The sequence below is a fragment of the Kryptolebias marmoratus genome, linkage group LG23, assembly GCF_001649575.2.
Source record: "Kryptolebias marmoratus isolate JLee-2015 linkage group LG23, ASM164957v2, whole genome shotgun sequence".
Classification (NCBI taxonomy): domain Eukaryota; kingdom Metazoa; phylum Chordata; class Actinopteri; order Cyprinodontiformes; family Rivulidae; genus Kryptolebias; species Kryptolebias marmoratus.
Genome location: NC_051452.1, coordinates 103,592 through 120,444, shown reverse-complemented (window position 1 = coordinate 120,444; position 16,853 = coordinate 103,592). Strand labels below are relative to the sequence as shown.

The 16,853-nt window shown below is 41.6% G+C and overlaps 1 protein-coding gene across 1 annotated transcript in view; it reads left to right on the top strand.

Moving 5' to 3' along the window:
- Positions 1 to 16,853, top strand: part of LOC108248694 (cholecystokinin receptor) — a gene marked incomplete at its 3' end in the record, with an annotated part of 55,902 nt that overhangs the window by 14,742 nt on the left and 24,307 nt on the right. The window contains 1 exon segment of the mRNA XM_017437635.3: positions 8,934 to 9,182. Within this exon segment, the coding sequence (XP_017293124.2) occupies positions 8,934 to 9,182 (249 nt within the window).

The window sequence follows — 16,853 nt, the reverse complement described above, 5'->3', positions numbered from 1 at the left end:
ACTAGACCGCAGAAACGGTGGCGAATCACTTTAGAAACAATAAATATTGGGTTTAAGTTGCGGGAAAGTTGCGGTGTTTTGGGCAAAGTTGCACAAAGTTTGCTTGATTTTGTGTTAATAGTTGCGATCGCAACATCGCAAAATCCTGGAGGGTCTGTTTAGTGGAGCTGACATGGCGTCCTACACATAAAATGTGTTTTGGACACGTTCCTTTCGAAATCCCATGGCTGTGTGGTTGCACTCTGGCTCCGCTTTAAGAAACCCCGAGGACAAAAAAATAGATTTGAAATCGCAGATTATTTAAGGTAATTAAACCCTTTTCCCCCACCCGCTCTAAAATTGGTAACAAAAATTAGACGTATTTTGCTGAAAATCTTATCTGACGTTATAACTGCCCAGTCCTTCTCTTACCACTGTTTATGCTGATAGTTTCCCTTAATCACAATTAGTAGCTAGTTCACCCCGCCTCAGATTCACGTCCAAAGGGCTCTCTGTTCACTTTGGAGAGAACGCAGGATGTCGACGGAGGTGGCGGTCGTTGGGAGCAATTTGGAACGTTTCGTCACCTCACAGGAGCTGTTCTGTTTTGAAACGCAGCCTCGCGGCCAGGTGATCAAAAGGGCAGCTCTCTTCTCGAGCCTCCTAGGTTTCGCGGCTCATTATTTGGGATCCGAGGTGATTTATGCCGGTATCACGCTGAGCTCCAACTCCGCCAACCAAGTCATAAAAAGCACCTTTCTTTCCCCCCGCAACCTCGCCCCCTCAGTACACGACATGGCCCTCAAACGTTTCACGTCGACCTGCCCGTTCGGCCCTGGAAGCTTAAAAACAAACACACTGCAATGTAATTACTCATTAAGAAGGCTGTGGGAAAGCATAATTGGGGTTTGCATTGAAGCAGGAAATGAATGTGAAGTCTAAACGAAACAATCAGGGATTAAATAAACCATCATAACCTCATTATAAATGGCAGCGATGGTGTTTTTAGTCATGGCTCCGACCAAGAACGCTCCATCTCCAGCCGTTACACGGCCGAATCTCAAAAGTGACGCTACACACCGACGTATTTGAACACACCGGTAACAAAGGAATCGTCGTGCACTCCTCAGCCTCGAGAGACCCAACATGCCTTACCGCCGGTACTCCGTGATAAGTTATGCTTCACACTGCGCCAAATCAAACCCAGCAGAGGTTGCTGGGTCGGCAGGGAGTCCCACAGCTGAATATGTATATTTCTACCGTACGGTTTGAACTCGTGCCATAAAAGAAGTTTTTGCTCTCTGCCGTAAAAATGTGTCACCTTGACGATAGGATCGATCGTCATCAGATGAAGCCGTCAGCAGAATAAATTACGCCCGCAGCTCAAGGAAACGGGGTCTCTCGGGTGTCGGATTAACGTTCATCCGGTAGTTTCGACGGTTCGGCGCTCGGCTGCTTTTATCTTTCCTCTAACAGTTTTCAGGATCAATTAAAAATTTTTTTATAATTGCACTGAATTTGTGGTTATTTGTGCTCTTTTTTTTTCTACAGCTTTGTGTAGATGTTACTAATTTTACAGTTTGCAGGTTATAAATTACCGTGCTTTTACGATAACTGCCTTTTAAAAATTTGGTTCCTTTTTATGTTTTGTAATAATACGGTAAAAACCGAGCACCAAGTTAACGATAATCTAGATATTTACTTTGAAATGTTTTATTTTTCGCTGTTTTGCTGTCCAGGTGATTCCAACTAAGCCATTAAGAACATCGACATTAACGACAACAAAATGCAGATAATAAAAATTATTAGCTTTGTTAAATACTTTTCTGAAGCAGCTGTAGTTTTTTCCATTTCATAACCTGATAAAAGGTGAAAGGATTGGGATGAAAAGAGTCAAACATGGGAAAAAAAAAAGTGAAAGTAAAAACGACTTTATTGTTAGTTTGGTTTCTGGTGCGTAAGACGTTTGTGAAACAGGCTGTTACATCATTGTTTCTCAAAAGCTTTGTTAACGTTGATTTTTCACTAATTTTTTGACTTAAAAACATGCCATCAGTCCCAGCAATAACAGAAAATATGTGGTGTTTATTTCCTCTAATATCACACGTGTCAAAGTCAAGGCCCGTGGGCCAGATCCGGCCCTCGGTAGCATTTTATCTGGCCCCGAAGATAACGTTTAAGTTTTATTAGCTCTGTCCCTCCAGTTTGGGACGGATGGACTCACTGTTGCTTCTCATTTAGCTTAAAAACCTGAGCCTATTCAGCGAAGCCTTCTCGTGATATTGACCTTGAAGCAAAGGAAATTAAGTTTTCATTTCTCCGTAATCTTTGATCAAATGGGACTAAAAGATGTCTGGTATCAGCGTGTCCGCTTTAATGTATGTTTTTATTTGTATTTTCCTCTTGTTTCAAAGTTAAAGGAGCTGTATGGTCGGGGTTTTGTTGGCGGCTTTTTTTTAGCTGTTTTAATGGAGAAACAACGACGACGAGACTCACTACAGGAGCGAGATCAGCCGGCTGACCACGTGGTGCGAAAACAACAGTCTCCTCTTGAATGTGGAGAAGACGAAGGAGATTGTTGTGGACTTCAGGAGAGTGCACACCCAACATCCCCCTCTGACCATCGACGGTGCTGCTGTGGAGAGGGTGAGCAGCACCAAATTCCTGGGTGTGCACGTGTCAGAAGATCTCTCCTGGACCACCAACACAGCATCACTGGCCAAGAGGGCTCATCAACGCCTGTACTTCCTACGGAAACTTCGTAGAGCTGGAGCAACAGCCCCCATCATGTGCACGTTCTATAGGGGCACAATCCTGTCATGCTGCATCACGGTGTGGTACGGCGCCTGCACAGCGACCTGCCGCAGGTCCCTCCAACGCATCGTGAGAACAGCAGAGAAGATCACAGGCACCTCTCTCCCACCCCTCCAAGAACTGTACAACACCCGCCTCACCCGGAAAGCCACCAGGATCGTGGGCGACCCCACTCACCCGTCACGCAGCCTCCTCTGCCTGCTGCCTTCGGGGAGGAGACTGCGCAGTCTCCAGGCCAGGACCAGCCGACTGAGAGACAGTTTTTACCACCAGGCTGTCAGGGCACTCAACTCCCTCCCTGCTCTGCCCCCTTTCCCCCCACTGCTTTTTACTCTCCTCATGCAAATTTTGCACATATACACTTACTGCTGAATGTTCATTGCCACCTTGCACTGAAAGTACTTTTTTTTGTTATAATTTGCACTGTTCAAACTTGTTATTCACATTTTGGTTACAATTTTTGTCATTTGTGTCTTTTGTTCTTTTTGTTACTATAATTCTTAAACACTTTTTCTTGTGTGGCCTGGGAGCCCAGAGACAACAGAAATTTCAGTTCTCAATATGTCTGTGATATATTGTAGAAATGACAATAAAGCTGACTTTGACTTTGACTTTGACTTTGATCTTTAGCTTTTTGCTAGCATTTTGCTACTTTTACTTTTCACTTAGCCTTTCGAAACTTTTAGCTGCTAGCTAACTCTTCGACACTTTTAGGTAATCTTTTGAAACCTTTAGCTAATCTTTCTAGCTTTATTTTAGCTTTTTGTTACCATTTTTCTATTTTTTTGCTGTTAGCTAGCCTTTTTGCTATATTTACTTAACTATTTGCTTCTTTTATCTTTTAACCAGCCTTTTGTTACGTTTAGCTAGCATTTTGCTACTTTAGTTTTTAATTATCTTTTTGCTACTTTTAAAAAGCATTTAGCTACTTTTAATTTTTAGTTAACCTTTTGATGCTTTTATTATGCATTTTTCTTTTACCTAGTGTTTTGCTACTTTTGGCCTTTAGCAGGTGTTGTGGAATTTTCTTTACCAAAGAGGACAACGAAGAGTTTTGTCTTAGGATAATTTATTTAAGCTATATAGCTGAGAATCACTGAGCTGAGGTGAGTCAACAGAGTGAGTCTGAAGCATTACAGACTGCTCCCCCTTCTTATACCATTGTAGGATGAGGAGGGGTCAGGGGGGAACAGAAGGGTCAGATAGCTGATCACAAGGGGAGGTAATTAAGGAGGCACATACTGGTAAATTTCCATACAGTCTGGAGGGGTCAGGGGGGAACAAAAGGACCAGATAACACATACATCCTGGCACCCTATAGGGATAAGAATAAAGGCATTCCTAACTAAACTAAAACATGGTGGTCACATGCAGCAAGAATCACTGAAAACAGTATTTTCCCATTACACAGGCCATAATTTTAATTTTTAGCAGGTTTAATTTGTATCTAACTTTTTGCTTTTAGTTGTTAGCCACCATTCTGCTACTTTTAGCTTGCCTTTTGCTGCTTTTAGCTACCATTGTGCTACTTTTGGCCAGCCTTCTGACACTTTTAGCCTCGTCCCTCCAGACCAATAAAAATCGAGCTTTTAACCTGGCACTTGTGAACAAATTAGCTGCCAGGCGATAAAATGGCCGAATTTCAACACACTTGGGATCATTTTGAAGCTTTTTGGACGAAGAATTTAAAATATTAGGAACTCAAAATTAAAAAAATCCCTTGTTGTGACTCAGTTTGCCAGCACAAATATCAAGAAATCAATTGCTTTTAGCGTCTTGCTGACTGTCATAAAAGGCTGACTTGTTTGTGTCCACATACAAATCGTAAAAAAAACAGTTTATATTTATTTCAGACAAAGTGCTATTTAAAGAGTCGTTAACCTTTAGGCTCGGCCCTTCGGTACCAACTAAATGTCAGGTGTGGGCATAATGCAGCTTTTGTTTGGCAAATTTAAAAGCACTGAAATGCAGATAATGCCTCTGCGTGGGAGGACAAGATGAGTTTATGAGCATAAAAATACTTGTGTGATTCAGAAGCTATTTTTATGCCATTCGCCGTGGCACAAAGGCATTTCGAAGCCCACACGTGGGGGGGTGGGGGGTGGGGGGTTGTTTCTGCATGTGGTCGCCGTGGCGGCGGCGGTTTGCCTGCGAGCTCTGTCTGCAGGCTCCTCGGCGGACCTTCAGACATCGGTGGAGGGAGTCGGCGGAGCACATGGCTGACCCCGACCTCGTCCTGTCAGATGGTCTCATTCTCAACCGGGGCTCACTGTCGCGGGGCCAGCGTGAGTGAAAGGGAGCATCCCCGGAAACCCCTCCAGGCTGGACCGACCTGCTGTCAACGATGCTCGGCGGGAGAAGAAAATCACTTAAAAATCGCCTCATCACCAAAATCTGTGCGTTTTTGTCGAGCTATATTTCCTTTTTGGGAAATATATTCATTAGGGTAACAAATTACGCAATTCACAACTAATTTAAATGAACCTTTAGGGTCAAATTACCCTCGAGGCCTCAGTTTTCCAACGGGTCATTTTGACCCGAGGGTAGATGCAACCTGTTGTGACCTTATATAGAAGAACGGTGATCCTCTGTTGCCTGGTAACCATCAACCAATAAGTGTTTCGCCTGTTGCTCAACAAATTGCTGATCATCTTAATATTGTTTTTATTGCAGAAAAGGCTCAGATGGATAAAAGCGGGGATGTCGGGGAGCCATTTTCTTTGACTTATTGGAGGCATTTGATACGTTGCTCTGGATTTTTTTTTTTTTTGTTTTCCACCCACATGAGTTAGTGAGAACATACACACTGAGCACAATTAAAAATACTAAGAAAGAACATCCTTACAGATTACAGGCTTCCAAGCAAAGTTCAGGAAAAAGTCAGCTAAATACAGGCAGAGAGTAGTAGTGGTTCTGTAAAGGACAGGGCTGCGACTGCATTGGTTGGATTTGAAAACGTTTGTATTTCCAGTCCACTTATGCCCCTTTTCCACCGGCTCTAAAGGTCCCGGCTCCACTCTACTTGGCTGGCTTTACGAGCGTTTCCTTCTGCATTTTTTCGAGGCCTAAACGTGAGATTTAGCGTAATTGTAGTTTAAGTATGCTAATGCTAAGTTAACATTTGTTTATTAAGCAATGCTAAGCTACTATTTGTTTTACTATACTATGCTAAATTTAGGGGTCAGACGGCAATTTGACCCCCAAGCGATTCCCATTGACCTCTGCACTTAGGCGGAACAGCTCCAATTTTCGTAGCACTAAGGGGTTAGGGAGGGCGGCAGGCAAAGGTTTTGTTTGGTCGTCGATCGAGTTTTAAGGTCTGCAGGTGCGTGAATTGTAACTTGTGTTCGTCAGATGCATAAAGATGGGTTTGAAGATCCATCCCTTCAGCTTCTGCCACTTATGCCCCTTTTACACGGGCCCTAAAGGTCCCGGCTCCACTCTACTCGGCTCGCTTTGCGCACGTTTCCACCGGCATTTTTTCGAGGCCGGTCCCTGCTTCTTTGGTCCCTGCTTCGGAGTAGGGCCAGCCCTGCGCCAAGTTTCGGTAGGCGTTCCTCTGCTACCGACCAAACTGGCCGGTGTAAACACGATGCATTCTTTATAGAGCCGAGCCGAGTAGAGCCGGACTTCTGAATTAGGGCCTGTGTAAAAGGGGCATTAGAGGTACTGGAAGCCAACCCGAAAACCTAAAGTTAGCCTCTTAGAAACCAGTTTTGGCCATCTTGGCTGTCGATTTGAAGTGACCTTTAAGAGTTCGGAGGTATGGCCTCCGTCCACTTCGTGCACCACTACCACAGCACGGTGCTACCACTACCGTGCTCGACAGTTGGCACCGCGTTCGAAAGCCTCACCTCGACGACGTCTTGTCAAACAGCTCAGCCTTCGTCTTTTCTCCTGAAGACGTTTGTTGTCCAAGTAGGCAGACGGAAATCTCAGCGGAGCTTTAAGGTGGTTCTATTAACCTCGGTTTCGGTTATAAATTTAGAAAATCCACATAAACTCCGATGCCATTTTCCCCTAGCGAACAACGTGACAGTCTGCTCCGCTCTGATTATGTGGTTTGTCTTCATTGTCTTTTTTTAAATTTTTTTTTATTTTAGGAATCGTTCCAATTATTGGTTTTGCTCAGAGGGAAAGCTGGGGAACACTGACAGAAACACAATTTAAGATGCTGTTTCCACCAAATGATTATGTCCTGTTATAGACTTTGAGGCTTATTTCCCTGGTTGATTGTTCCACACATTTACAAGTTTCACTGTCTATGGTATTTATTTTAATCCAGCAATTTCAGGTTACTATCTCACGTGTCATTTTGGACATAAAAGGTTTGAATGATTGTAAGAAATCACTTTTGCATAAAGATTAGGCGATAGTTTTCTCAACTAGTTTATTTAATTTGTTTCCTTTGTATGACTTCTATCAGTACTTTTACGCTTTTCCAAATATTTAACTTTATTTTCAAATATTTTTTTTTAAAAAAACATCTAGATCTTATCAGTTCGTCTTTGGAATCTATTTTAGCTTAGTTGCTCTGATTTGTTTATCTAAAGCAAATATTAGTCTTTACCTACCATTCTGCTACGTTTAGCCAGCCTTTTAACACATTTAGCTTCCAGCTAACCTCTTGATGTTTTTAGGTTTTCTTTTGATACCTTTAGCTTTTTGGTAGCATTTTGGTTCTTTTACCTTTCATTTAGCTTTGCAACACTTTTAGCTTCTAGCTAACTCTTCAATACTTTTAGCAAATCTTTTCATTTTTTTTAGCCTTTTGTTACCATTTTTCTATTTTTTGCTGTTAGCTAGCCTTTTTGCTACTTTTACTTAACTATTTGCTACTTTTATCTTTTAACCAGCCTTTTGTTACGTTTAGCTAGCATTTTGCTACTTTAGTTTTATAATTATCTTTTTGCTACTTTTAACTTTTAGCTAACCTTTTGATGTTTTTACCAAGCATTTAGCTTCTAACTATTTTGCTACTTTTGGCCTTTAGCAGGCCATAATTTTAATTTGTAGCAAGTTTAATTTGTATCTAACCTTTTGCTTTTAGTTTTTAGGCAACATTGTGCTACTTTTAGCTAGCCTTTTGCTGCTTTTAGCTACCATTCTGCTACTTTTAGCCAGCCTTTTGACACCTCTTGATGTTTTTAGGCAATCTTTTGACATCTTTAACTTTTTCTAGCATTTTGCTACTTTTACTTTTCACTAAGCCTTTCAAAACTTTTAGCTGCTAGCTAACTCTTCGACACTTTTAGTTAATCTTTTGAAACTTTTAGCTATTTTTTTTAGCTTTATTTTAGCCTTTTGTTACCATTTTTCTATTTTTTGCTGTTAGCTAGCATTTTTGCTACTTTTACTTAACTATTTGCTATTTTTATCTTTTAACCAGCCTTTTCTTACATTTAGCTAGCATTTTGCGACTTTAGCTTTTAATTATCTTTTTGCAACTTTTAACTTTTAGCTTGCCTTTTGATGCTTTTAGCTACCAATCTGCTACTTTAAGCCAGCCTTTTGACACTTTTTGATGTTTTTACGTAATCTTTTGACATCTTTAACTTTTTGCTAGTATTTTTGCTACTTTTGGCCTTTAGCAAGCCATAATTTTAATTTTTAGCAGGTTTAATTTGTATCTAACCTTTTGCTTTTAGTTGTTAGCCACCATTCTGCTACTTTTAGTCTGCCTTTTGATGCTTTTAGCTACCATTCTGCTACTTTTGGCCAGCCTTCTGATACTTTTATATACTAATTATATACTTTTATACTAATTAATGTGTTGATGTTTTTACCTTTTATTTAGCCTTTTGTAACATTTAGGTTTTAGCTATCATTTTGTTACTTTTAGCTGTTAGCTCGCCTTTTATTACTTCTATAAAGCTTGTTTTTGCTACTTTCAAGTTTTAGCTAACCTTTTGCTACTTTATTTTTGTTGGGTTTTTAGCTAGGTTCCTAGAACTTTAAGTTTTTAGCTACCAGTCTGTTACTTTTAGCTTTGACTTGCATTCTGCTCTTTTTAGTTTTTAGCTCGTGTTTTGCGTCTTTTAGCCTTTAACGACTCAGTTTCCATTTCTTCAACACAGCAGAGACATTCGTGCTCAGAGCTGCAGCTGACCCTGTCCACTGTCTGTCCTTGTCTCCGACAGAGATGGACATGTTCCGGATCCTGCTCTACTCGCTCATCTTCCTGCTCAGCGTCTTCGGCAACCTGCTGATCATCGTGGTCCTGATTGTGAACAAGCGCATGCGGACCGTCACCAACTCCTTCCTCCTGTCGCTGGCCGTCAGCGACCTGATGATGGCCGTTATCTGCATGCCCTTCACGCTCATCCCCAACATCCTGGAGGACTTCATCTTCGGAGCCAGCATGTGCAAGATAGTTTCCTACTTAATGGGTGAGCCTGAGCTGAATCCAGTCAGTCGGAGTGTCTGATTCCCTCCACCGAGAGGGTTATGTTTTCAGTATCGTCTGTCTGTCTGTTAGCAAAATTACCCAGAAAGATATGAACAGATTTTCACAAAGTTCTGAGGAAACGTCGAACATGGTACAAGGAACAGATGACTAAATTTTGGTGCTGATCCGGTCAAGGTCACTCAATTCGAACTGCACAGCTGGACAACTCATGGGTCAAGGGTGATGCCTAGTGATTTCAAGGTCACGGGGTCAAAGTTTAAGGTCACAGGTGACAACGTTGTCACCTCCGCCAAGTAGGTTAGGTGTTATATAACGGGAATGTCAAACTCCACAGTAGGACAACTCATGGGTCAAGGGTGATCCCCGTTGATTTCAAGGTCATGAGGTCAAAGGTCAACATCACAGCTGACCTAGTGCTCTAACTCTGCAACAGTGTCATGTAGGAACATCAAACTGCACAGCTGGACACCTCATGGGTCAAAGACGATGCCTGTTGATTTTAAGATATTTGGGGTCAAAGGTCACAGGTAACCCCTTTGTTAAAAGCTAGTCTCTGCTCCGACACGTGACCCTTCTGTTTCAGGTTGTGTCCGTTGGTTTGTTTGTTCGCCTGTTAGCAAAGATCAGGTAAAAGCTAACGAACAGATTTGGATGAGATGTTCTCGAAATGTTGGGGTTAAAACAAAAAACAATGGATTACATTTTGGTGCTGATCCAGATTACGATCCAGTTTGCTCTCTGAGTGCTTCCAGTTTACATGTGATGTATTTATCACCGTCAGTCGAATGGGAGAGGTAGACGATAAAGTATTTGCTTGTCTGAACCGGTGGACGAGTTTTAATGAGATTACCAGAAAGTAATCTGACCCTCTCTGAGGCCGTCAGCTTATTCCAGTTTAAGCGTCCTGCCTTAAAACCGTCCAAGGGCCTGCCCTCCGCAGAAGCTTCGATGGTTACACTCAAGGAGCTGACCGTCGTCCTGAAAGAGCTCGATCAGTCGCACGTCTTCAGGAGTGTGACTTAGCGATGAGCTGGCTCCCATCAGGCCAGAGCCAAGGCGCCACGTGGTGGGGTTTGAGTCAGGCCGAAACTCACACACACAGATGTTATGTCTCTCTATCTTTGCAGGGACTTTCCATTGACTTCCATTCATTTCTACACCCTAACTACAGCCTTACCCTGACCCTTACCCTAACCCTAACCATTACCAGTACATACCTAACCCTAAACCAAACCTAAACTCAATTCACACCTTAGTCCTAAACCTAATCCCTAACCCAAAAACATAATTTCTCCTCGTGGGGACCAGGCTTTGGTCCCCACGAGGAGCAGTTGGTCCTCACAAGGTAGTATATGTTAGGAAAATTGTCCCCACAATGTATCAAATACATGGCCACCGAAAGCGGCTTCGCTTTTTCGGCTTTGAACGGTCGAGGGGAGCTGCTGAAACGGCGAGGTTCACAGCCCTGTTATTGTCTCAGAAATGCGATGCGCCGCCTCGCGAGGACAGGCTAGACGAACCCTCCTTTTTCAATTACAGAGCTCCCTGAGCTGTGATAAGATGGAGGAGGGGAGCAGAAAGACACACTTTCTTTGACTGCTTTGTGTTATTTCATCCTCGCTGTTTCGACCGGTGGTGATTACTGAACCACAGCTGTTCAGACCAGCATTCACCAGTATTCACCCCTCTTCCTACTTTGTTAAATTGGATTTTTAATTTATTTAATTCATACTTTTAGAACAAATAAACTTCAGGTTAAATGGTGGATAAAGAAATGTGGTGCATTCACCCCGTCTAATTTGAAGCCTCGTGCTGAGAAAGCCATCCCTACAGTGAAGTATGGTGGTGACAGCATCATGCTCTGGGGATGGTTTTTGCTGTCAGGGAACTGGGGGGACAGGTCAGAGCTGAATAACAAGGGCGGATGGATCAAAATAAAGAGAAGTTCTTGGAGTAAACACAGCTGAGACGGCCTTCCTGAAATGGTCCAATCAAAGTCCAGACCTGAGTCCAGCTGAGGATCTCAGGTTTGATTTAAAGATCGAGCTGGAGCAATTTGGTCAAGAAAAATAGGAAAAAAATCCAAACTTGTAGTGACAATCTTGAAAAAACTTGGACTTTGGTCACTTTTCTAAGATTTTGATTGATTTAAAACTACTTATTTCTACATTTAACTTCATTATTTTGAAGTATTTTTTGTAGAGTTCTTATTTATAACCAAATTAAAAGCTAAGGCAGCAAAATAAAACAAAGATTACCAAGGGGGAAATACTTTTGCAACCCACTGTTACAGGTGCCCAGCGAGCAAGACATGCAGCAAATTGCGTCTCAAGTACATCTAGTTTAAAAAAGAAATCTAAGCTCGGGAACTGCCAAGTGATAGTGCTCTAATAACCTAGCTTAGTTGCTAATAGGCTAATAGGAGACAGTATTCAAAAAAACCATATTTGTACCATGAATACAGTGTCCAAAAACTACACGTTGCTCGAGAAATTTGTTTTGGTCCCTCAAACGTTGGTGAAATCTAAGTTCGGGAGTTGAATTCTAAAGGGCTAGCTTGATCTGTTTCTGAAATGAAACAAAACAAAAAAAAAATCCAAATTTGTCCAGATGACAAGGATGTAAAATAAAAATGTTGCAGTACTCATGCGATGCCACTAGGTGGGGAGAACGTCACCATTATTGACATATAACATCACATACAAATAACTTTTTTTTTGTTTGACATTATTTACAATTTCCTAGGCTATTAATCTTCTTGGCTCACAAACAAAGTGGAAAACCCAGAAAAAAACGCTCAAAGGCGCAAAGAATGGGCATGAGTTAAAAAGTCGGCAACATTGTTTATTTAAAAAAGTTTGTATCTCATATCTAAACAAGTGCACCAAAACCGAATAAAAAAAAAACAGTTTAAAATTACTGTTTTAAAGTCTGTTTTTCTCCCCAAAAAATGTCAAAATGCAACCGGAAATGTCCCTTTTTAAAAAAAATATCCATGTTGGTGTTAATATCTCAGAATTGTGAGAAAAAGAGCCAAATTCTCGGTTGCACTCTGCTTTAATGCTGGGCACAGCTTGGAAGATTCTACTCCTGGCCGTGCACATTATTTTGTTGCTGAAATCATACCCCGCTCGGTTCCATTTTCCACCGTCCCCACGTTTCCGGTTAAATTTACTGGAGTGCACTTTTGAAACGAAGATAGAGATTTGAAATAATTACCGCATACTGAACTGTAACATCTTATGTTTTATAAAGATGCCTTTGAAAAGTTTTTTTTTTAAAAGCTGTATTATAAAACTAGAAAGGTTTTTATTTATAAAACCATTCCGGGTAAAAAAAATAAAAAATAAAAATCTGCCGCCTGACAGAAATTTGAGTCATTACGTAATAAACTGTAACATAAATCCTTATCTCCAAAGAGCGTCGCCTTAGCAGGCATCCGTCAAACCAATTAATTAACGGCTTCCATAAGCAAAGCCTCCTGTTAACCGAGAGCGATCAATAAGCAGGATCAATGCGAGCATCCGACTATCGATTTCGTGGCGAACCTGCCTGGCGCAGTCATCCGCCTCCTGAGAAATGGTCGGTTAACGTGCGCATTAGACGCATCCTGCCGCCCGCCCAGTTGTCCGGGCATCCGTCTATCCACCGGAGCCCCCGGTAATTATGTGAGCCGCTGCCTCGGCACGGTTTTCCCGTGGCAGATGTTAGACGGATGTTGCGATATTCCGCGTCCGCTGCCCCCCGTGTAAGGGTGCGGGTTCTCCGTCTCGTTTATGCTTTTTAATGCTTCGAAGTTTCGGTGGCTTCTGTAGCACATTGATTCCAGTTTATATGGGTTTAAATGGAGTGACAATTGGAGGTAATTGAAGGAAATCTGAAACTCCTTTCCAGACAAAGAGAGAACTTCACAGATTTCGCTACCGGAGCGGTTTACCAGGACCACCGTGCGCTCGGCTCCAGGGTTTACTAAGCAAGAAGAAAGGATTGGGCATTCGGTCCGGTTAATTAACTCGGTGGAATCTCCTCTCTTCGCACCTCAGTGCTGCCGAGTGACGGGAGTGAGTCTTTGATCAGCCCTCCTGTCAGAAAACTACCGGAGTGGCCCTCTGAGAAGGGATAACGAAGACAGACGAGATGCCCTGAAATGGAAAAGCGTCGAATAAAACGAATAAAAATTGTGGCAGCTGTATTGCTGAGGAGATGACTGAGTGCCACTGATGGAAATCTTAGAGCGACGTTCATGTTCAAGTTGCTTTATTGCTTTTTCAGATAAATTCACAAAACAAATCCTGCAAAGGAAATTGAGAGAACTGCACGTATAAGAAATTATGATACAGTTCTCATTAGTGTACATACATGACTTTAATGGATAGTTGTCTGCTCTTCTTTGCAGAATTGGTCAATTTCATTGATCTTGGTTGGGTTTCCTTGCACGGATCGGATCCAGCTTTAAAGCATAGTGTACAAACTTTTAATCGGGTTCGGGCTTGGGGCGACCATTGCAGATGATGGTGGCCCGCTTCATCCAATCAGAAATCAGTTCTGATTGGTGTTCGGGATCACACAACTGTGGCCAAGTTTCAACCATCTGGCTGTTGATTCAAGCCTAAATTGGAAGATTTTGGACGTCGTCCTCCTTCGGGATTATTCTGTATCACAGCATGATGCTACCACCGCCGTGCTCGACAGTGTTCTTATGTCTGAAAGCCTCACCTTGACTCCTTTCAAACAAATGGGAGCCATGTTGGCAAAACGACTCACAATGAGGAAATTTTCACCATTATTATTATCAAAATTTTGCGATTTAGCACCTAGCGACAAGCTAGTTTTGTTTACGAGAGCGCCAGTCTGAAAACTCATTTTTTTATTGGTTTAGAGTGATGTCATCTGGAATTCCAGCCCCATATTTAAAAAGGAGGAATCCCCATGGTTCGAGATGATGCCAGACATTATACGACGGGAGAGGAAAAATGTTTTAAAGTTTTATTTCTGAAGACACCTGTTTGAAAACTTCAATTTAAAGGTAGATTAGGAGGATTTTATGATATTTTCGTTACCAGTATCACTGTTTTTTTGATTTCTTTAAGGCCTCATTTTTTATGCAAGTCTCATTTACCACAAAAATCAATACTTCCATATTTTATTCACTGCAGCCTGAGCTCATTCTGACTCCTTTTCACATATTTCTTGCCCACTTTTTGTCTCATCCAGCCATAAAACCGCTCTCCAGAAGACATTCGGCTCGTCCATGTGGATAGTTGGGAATCTTAGTCGAGCTTGAAGGTGTCGCCTTTGGAACAGGAGCTTCTTTTATTTTTTATTTATTTTTGTCAGCTGTCTGTGGGGATGTAAATCTGGCTTCACTGTGGACGGAAAGATTGGTGTTCCAGCAGTTTCCAAGTTCAGCTTTGAGCCTCGATGGTTCCTGAACATTTGAACCAATGACCTTTTGTTGGAGTATCGATCAACCCAGTGAGTGCTGCCAAACAGAACCTTTTTAGACTGGCAAAGAGAAACTCAAAAGGAGTTAATAAGCCGTGGGCACGTCAAGCTAAAAAACAGGGGTGTCAAACTCAGCTACACAACGGATCCAAGCCAAGGGCCGTTCTCGATCAATATTTATTGAATAAATACATGAATTAACCTTAGTTTTAGATGTAATATCAAATACCTTTTCCCATCTTCATATTATATGGAATCAGTCCCTCCAGGCATTTTTTGTGATTGTTGCGGGCTAAAATGCCTGATTTCGCGGGGCATTTTCCTAAAAGTTGCAAGTGCCTTCACGACCACTTACTAAAAGACAGTATTTGAACTTGTATAATTCTGACCCTGTGTAGAAATTGTATGTTGTGTAATCAGTCCACCCTAAAAAAAATCTTCAATTAAACCAACTAGAGCCCAAATCTTCACCTCCACAATCAGTCTACCTTTCATTACAACTGTGTTTATATAGTAGTACATATATATATATATATATATATATATATATATATATATATATATATATATATATATATATATATATATATATATATGTATATTTCAAGTTTATGCTTTATGCTTCTTTCAAATAAATCAGCTGTTAAACAGAGCTGATCCCAGATGAGCGTCATCTCGCCACGGCTGCTCATAAAACACACGGCTGAGTGCTTTTCGGCTGAATGAATGTGGACCCGGAGCTGCGAAGGCATCATCGGCTTAAATCACCGGAGTACCTCCCTCCCTCCCTCCCTCCTTCCCTCCGCTCCGACGGAGAAGATGAGCTAATCATGAGGCTTCTGGTCTCGTCGCACGGGTCGGCCGCCTCGTGCTGTTCGCACGATGGCTGCAGATTGAAATGGAGCTCTGCCATTCCTTCAGGCTCTTCGAGTAAAACGAAACATTTGTAGATGACCCGACACACAGATGGCAAACGGCAACCTTTGTAGCCGTTTGCTAAAAAAACGGCTACAAAAAGATATGGAAACTGCTCGGAATTTTGCACCCTGAGGCATAATATGTACATATTTTTTATTTAATTTGTTCTACATTTGACCCTAACCATGCTGCTTACCCCTAAAGAGACAGTTCAGACCTTTTTGAGTGGGCTGCTGTGAGCAGTTAATATCTTATCTGCTGCAGATAGCTCTTTGACTGACCCTCAGTTTAGAGAAATTGAGCTGAATTTGGACTAGACTACATTTTAAATCAACAATTACCAGCTAACACCCCCTCCCACACCCCACACCCCAGCACCTACCCCTAAAAAACAAACAGAAGAAAATAAATAAGTAGATTTTTTTTTTTTTCCCAGCTCAAGAAAATATAGGACCTCTCTAATCCAAACCTGTATATGTAGGTGGAGCTGCAGATTTCCCGTTTAGCAGTGTTAGCCTCCTGGGCAGCAGAGTTGTGAAAGGCGTTAAGTGTTTTTTAGATGAAGAGAGATCAAGTGAAGCAGGTCGTACTCTGAACAAAGAAGGTGAAGGCATTTGGAGCGACATCCTCTAGAGTTACGTCAGTTAATGTGCCAAAAACCTCAGACCAGAACCTCTTATCAATCAATCAATCAAATTTTATTTGTATAGCACATTTCAGCAGCAAGGCATTTCAAGGTGCTTTACATAATTAAAAAACAAAATAAAAACAGTATGTGACAATGAATAAACAGTAAGAAAGAGAAATGGTCTCCATCATGGTCTTCATCCGGCTTGTCGGCATCGTTCACACAAAGGGGACACCGTCAAAGCCAAGCCGACGTTCCAATAAACTGTGGTGAGCACATATTGGATATCTATAATAGTGCTGCTGGAATAATTAAAATTAAAGATTGATCAGTCCCTCCAGGATTTTTCGGGCATTTTTTGTGATTGTTGCGGCTAAAATGCCTGATTTCATGAGGCATTTTCCTAAAAGTTGCAATTATTTTTTTACTAAAGTCAATAAAAAACCATAACTTTTAATATATAAACCAAAAATACTTCCTAGTTTTGTAAGATAATCACCAACAAACATTGACATTCTCAAAAGGTGCTTTATTTGAGAACTTTGACAGCTTCTAAACTGACATTCATGAGCATTTCTGGATTGTCCCTGGTCTGCAGCTCTCGTCACATGTTTTGCAGACACAAAGTGTTTGTCGATGCGTTTATGTTCCATGATTACA